This window comes from Austrofundulus limnaeus, unplaced genomic scaffold (assembly GCF_001266775.1).
Source record: "Austrofundulus limnaeus strain Quisiro unplaced genomic scaffold, Austrofundulus_limnaeus-1.0 Scaffold401, whole genome shotgun sequence".
In the NCBI taxonomy this organism is placed as follows: domain Eukaryota; kingdom Metazoa; phylum Chordata; class Actinopteri; order Cyprinodontiformes; family Rivulidae; genus Austrofundulus; species Austrofundulus limnaeus.
Genome location: NW_013952803.1, coordinates 379,119 through 384,814, shown reverse-complemented (window position 1 = coordinate 384,814; position 5,696 = coordinate 379,119). Strand labels below are relative to the sequence as shown.

Sequence of the window (5,696 nt, the reverse complement as noted above, 5' to 3'; positions counted from 1 at the left end):
TCTTGTGCGCTCTTTTTTCCTCACTCTTATTATATTTTTCCCCATATTTTCCTGACTTACTGCAACTCATTCTCACTTTGTTTTGTCACTTGTAACCAGAGGTGAAGAAGTAGTTTTTTGCTGATATTAGGACAAAAATTTTTTTGCTCTGCCTCATATTGTTCTCTCTCGCTCAATTTATGCGATTTAATCAGCAAATTACAAACAAATAAAACTTTTCAATATTTTACTGTCATGTACTTGTATCCCAATGTAAGCAGCATGTTTTATTTATTTATTTTTGTCTGTGCACCACCTGTGTAAAATGTCCCAGTCCATTAAATCAAGTGCACCAATCCCCACTGTGTTTTAGAAGTAGACGCGCATGTGCGCTGTATCAAGTCTYCTGTCATAAGTTCTGAACCRGACCGGACCGCACTGCCTCACCCCATCACTCTGGGCTCTGGTGTGTGTTTGAAATGTGCCGACTCAACTTGGGCAGGAGCGACAACCAGGAAACAGGGTAATGGGAGGGACAAACCCACTACTCTTGTGTTCCGCTTCAACAGGAGCAGAGTGAAGCATGTCATTCGGAAAGAAAGACCCGCGACTCACAGAATTTAGCCCAAAGTCGCTTATAATAAGCGGACCAGGAAACACTGCTTGAGAGATTCATCTCAAGTGAAGGTTATCTTTCTTTAACACTTCTGAAAGGTGGCTATTGCCTTTAATAAGGTTGTTGTGTACCTTTTTGTGTTTTCAGTAACACTTTTCTGCTTTTCTCAACAAGCTAAAAACATGAACACGGTGTTGAAACCCCTGTTTGGTGCTAATCCTGTCCCACAGGTGCGCCCCTGGTTTCTACGGCAACCCCATGGTTGTTGGCAGCAGGTGCCAGCCCTGCAGGTGCAACGACAACACGGACCCCAACATGCTGTTCACCGACTGCCACCCCCTGACCGGAGAGTGCCTCAGCTGCATGCACAACACCGCCGGACTGCACTGCCACGTCTGCGCTCCGGGGTACTATGGAGACGCCATCGGGGCCAAAAACTGCACCAGTGAGTCCAGCTCATAGACTTGAATAAAAACACTAGACTGAGCCCGGCCCATTCCATCCACTGGTAGCGTCTGTGACAGCATGGAGGAGCAGAAACAGACCAAACAGGACAACAGCTCACAGCCTCCATAGAAACTAATAGATAAACAGCAGCTGAACTGGATCTGTTTCACAAATTATCTGTCATATTTTTACAATAAATTAATAAGTATGTTAATTTCATTCAAMAATCATGTAAAACAACAGATTTATACCAGAAAAATATATAATTTATAAGTAACAATGATCTAAACCAGACCTGAAGTCAGCCTGTAACAGACTTTAGCTAGTTGAAAAATGATGACTTCAGCTAGAAATAAAGTATATTTATTATTTCTTCTTACTGTCATAAAAAATAATAATAATAAATGTTTACCAGTCAACAGTTAGAAAATGTTCTCTGGTTATAGGATGAAACTTGTCTCTATTAGCTAACCATCTTCTTAACGTCAGGTTCCTCTAACAGAAACCTAAAAATACTCACATTTATAATATTATTTTACACTCTGTAGGTCTAAATATTAATCAGAGACTTTTATAATATTATTTTACACTGTGTAGGTCTAAATGTTAATCAGAGGACAAATTATTATTTAATAGTTTGTGTTAAATTGTAGCATGATTAAGCAGAGCTACACTCTGTATATATGCTCCACGAGCTAATATCTGCTAAGCAGTTCAATAAACAACAGTGATTACATCGACTTTATAAGATTATTTTACACCTAACAAAAATATAAATGCCCCATGTCAAATACAGGGGTTTTATGAACATTTGTGTTATGCAACATACAGAGAAACTCAAAATATATTTTCAGTAACTACTGATCTTCATATTGGCATTGTGGTTATGGCCATTTGAAGCGGATTGACAGTCCTTTGAACATGATAGGGGTCAGGTTGAGGAATTTCATTTTTCAGTATCTTGTGTGTCCGCGAGCTGCGTCACTCAGAGCAACACATCTTCTTTGCATGAAGTTGATCAGATCATCTATGGTGGCCTGTGGAATGTTATTCCATTCCTCCACGGAGTGCCACGCGGAGCTAACCCACATTGCCTGGAACTGGAACACGGTCCCAGACACGCCAATCCAGAACATCCCAAMGATGCTCTATTGGGGACATGTCTGGYGAATATGCAGGCCAGTCCAGAACTTCATCGTCCTCTGTTTGAAGGAATTCCTTGCAGATGCGAGCAACGTGAGGTCGGGCGTTGTCATGTTGAAAGGCGATGTCATGCTTGCGACATCTGAGGCATTATAACATGTGACACAATGTCAGCAAATGCTCATTTACTGTTGTTAACTCACCATGACAACAGTATTTGACATGGGGCGTTTATATTTTTGTTAAGTGTAATTTTAAACTGTTACGTTACGTTCTGGTGAGATCACATTGAGCTAAATAAGATCAAATCTGCTGACTTGTGTTGTGAACTGAGACGTTTTCCTGCTTCTCTTCTGTTAATAAATCCATAACACAAACAGCTTTTCTGGCATTATTTAAAACATTAAATAGATTATATAAACTATAAAATTTTAATAAGAATCTTGTTAATATTATTATTAATAGTGTAGGAAGGGAGCTTAAGGTGGTATTAAGCTTCTCCCACACCTCTCATACACAAGGTTATGAGGAAACTTTTACCAAGGTATTTCTCATTACTTGTTAATATCTTGACTGTGCAAAGTGAAAAGTGACACAATAAGTGAACGTTCAGACGAGTTCAAGTTGATTCATAAAAGACTATGCAATCATTTATTTACACAAATTGAACAAATCATAAGTACACTTGATTGTGGGTATTCCAATAAAAAGTGTCAAAGTTTAATGAGATAAAACCTGCGTCCGAATTTCAATTCACATCAACTTCGATTACTTATATAGTACAGTAAAACGTCAGTTCTGATGTTAACAACCAAACAATTTTACTGGCACTTTCCGCTTAAGTTTTGGCAAATTAAGAACAAAGAAAAGGAGGAAAGTAAGGTTAGTAAGTTACTACTTTTACTTTATCAAAGTGTGGTTCAACCGGATCAGCACGTCTTCTCTGCGCTCAGGGGTCCACATGACACGTCACCCCGAACACGTCAGCTTTACCTGGTGATGTCTTCTTAAGACACCCTCTGGGTAGGAACTGTCTCACCTCCGATCAGTCAGGGAACTGATTATCGGCTCGCTTACTGGTCATCGGCGATGTAGGTGTTTTTCAGGTAACTTTTCGTCTGTTTAAGTCCAAGCCAGAAAAATTCAAGCTGTACATCCGGTCCCTTCTTTTCAAAATAAAATCTCCCCACAGGAGGTAAAACACACTTTAGAGGCTTGAAACCTTGGGGTGGGACCGCCGGCGGCGTGCGGGGTCCCGGCTGTTAAGTCTTCCCTAATTAGCTCATGGGCTAAGACTTAACAAGCCAAACTGAGTTCCTCCGGAGAGAGAATTCAGCCTTCCTCRGTTGGAGTCAGGAAGAAGAGTGTGTCGATCAAAGCCGTCCGGGTTAGTAAAAGAAACGGACGATCTTTGGTTCCGCCCTCAGGCTTAGAGATGAGTCAGAGAAAGAAAGATAAAAGATTTGCCAGGGCGCCAGCCCAAGGTTAAAATTCTGTGGTTGCTCACAACATGATGATAACCTTTTTTCAGCTTTCTTCTGATAGACTCTAAGAGAAATCACTGCAAAACATTTATGATGATTAATTAACATTTCTGTTTATAATCAGTTCTGAACCTTCTGTTAGTCCAGATAAATGAAAGATTTTCTCAGGAAAAATCTACAATTATATTACTGTGTTCACAGTAAAATAAAAACAGTGATTTACATAAAAACACAATGAAAACATTGTAATGAGATTCTCTGTGATTTTTATACAATTATTAATCTTTAAGGCACGATAAAAGAAGTGGTTCCACTTTTCTTGTGATAGTCATTATCATGATTTAACAAATGCATAAACATTCTCAGTTAAACAACAAATGAATCACGAACAGAAGAGATTGTTCTGTCCATTATCTGTTTAAGAGAACTGAGGAGTTCTCTTGTAGGTTGGAATGACCTGTCATGGCCTAAATAGAGTTCAGTTTGTGACAGAGTTCCTGTCCTCTCGTCAGGCCTGTCCGAGGCCTGCTTCGAGGCAGTAAATCTTGTTTCTTCACTCGAGGTGACCCCTACAATAGTTTTTATGATTTCTACATCGTCAGTCTTTTTTTCTGCTCTGTCACCAGCAGTAATGGTAAATCCATTACTGCTTAAATCCAAACTCTTAGCTTACTTAGCTGCTTTTTTCTTGCAACAATACAAATTCTAACAGTCTATTCAGTAGGACTGTCAGCTGTGTACTTAAATCCAAACTCTTGACTGTTTTGCGTTAGCCATTAGCTTCACTAGCCGATCACTTGGTCACGTGTTTCTGAGCACTCCAGTTGTTATATATAACCTCCTTGGTCCAGTTCCAAACCATCATCATCATCATCATCGTCATCATCACTCCTAGCTGCTGCTCTGTGAGCTCAAAAGACAAATCATTCTCCTTCAGTTTCTCCCCTAAAAGCAGCAAAACACAGTTTTTTCTTATGATCAAACTTTTTATTCCTTTTGTTTGTTTATATTTTTACCCAGAATGCAACTGTTCTTCCTGCGGGACAGAATCATGCGACCCTCACACGGGGCAGTGTCACTGTAAACCTGGAGTCACAGGACCGCGCTGCGAACAGTGTCAGGTAAAACTCCCTTCTTCAGTTTGATTACAGCTACAGCAGCCTGAGCTCAGTATAACACCAGCTAAAAGCTACAAGGAGCAAAATGTTGTTTAAAACACAGAAACAGGAAAAGGCAAGCTAGAAGCTAAAATCATAAATAAAAATGTAGCTGAGAATATGTTGAAAAGTAGCAAACTGTCAGCTAAAATCTACAAGTAGCAGAATGGAAGCTGAAAGCTAAATGTAGCACAGAAATATTAAATAAAGTGAGTAGCTACAGCAGATTTTGAAGAAAAATTAATTTTAAATCAATTTAGGAGTTCCAAATGCATTTTTCTGTGACCTGAAAGTCTTTGTTGTTGTTTTTGTAAGGTGGGCATGTTTGGCTTTAGCTCATGTTCTGGCTGCCGTCAGTGTGAATGTGATGCTTCAGCTGCACTTGTGCAGCCTTGTGAGTCTCAGAGCGGTCAGTGTGCCTGCCAGCCTGGAGTCACCGGCCCGACATGCAGACAGTGTGCTCCCGGGTACTGGGACTATGGACCCGACGGCTGCAAGAGTGAGTATTTACAGTAGAGGTGGGGACTCCAGTAATCAATATTAGGACTTTAGACTAGAAATGTTCAGAGACTTGTGACTTGACTTTTATACCAATGACTTGGGACGTGAACTAGACTTGACCCTGTATACTTAAAAATGCTTTTTATACCCAAAATCTAGTTTAATACACATTATTTACAGCGGGTAAAATAAGTATTGAACACGTCAACATTTTTCTCGGTAAATATATTACTAGAGGCGCTAATGACATGAAATTTTCACCAGATGTCGGTAACAACCCAAGTGATCCATACATACAAAGAAATCAAACCATAAATAATGAAATGGTGAAATAATGTTCTTTCCACTTCTGAATTATGGCCCCAACAG

At 39.7% G+C, this 5,696-nt stretch overlaps 2 protein-coding genes across 2 annotated transcripts in view; both read left to right on the top strand.

Annotated features, from left to right (window-relative positions):
* LOC106528741 (laminin subunit alpha-5) overlaps positions 1-115 on the top strand; it is a gene marked incomplete in the record, with an annotated part of 162,169 nt that extends 162,054 nt beyond the window's left edge. Inside the window, 1 exon segment of the mRNA XM_014023988.1 lies at positions 1-115.
* Positions 116-144: 29 nt separating this feature from the next.
* LOC106528742 (laminin subunit alpha-5) overlaps positions 145-5,696 on the top strand; it is a gene marked incomplete at its 3' end in the record, with an annotated part of 11,021 nt that continues 5,469 nt past the window's right edge. Inside the window, 3 exon segments of the mRNA XM_014023989.1 lie at positions 145-1,040; positions 4,690-4,790; positions 5,142-5,325. Coding sequence (XP_013879443.1) covers positions 854-1,040; positions 4,690-4,790; positions 5,142-5,325 — 472 coding nt within the window.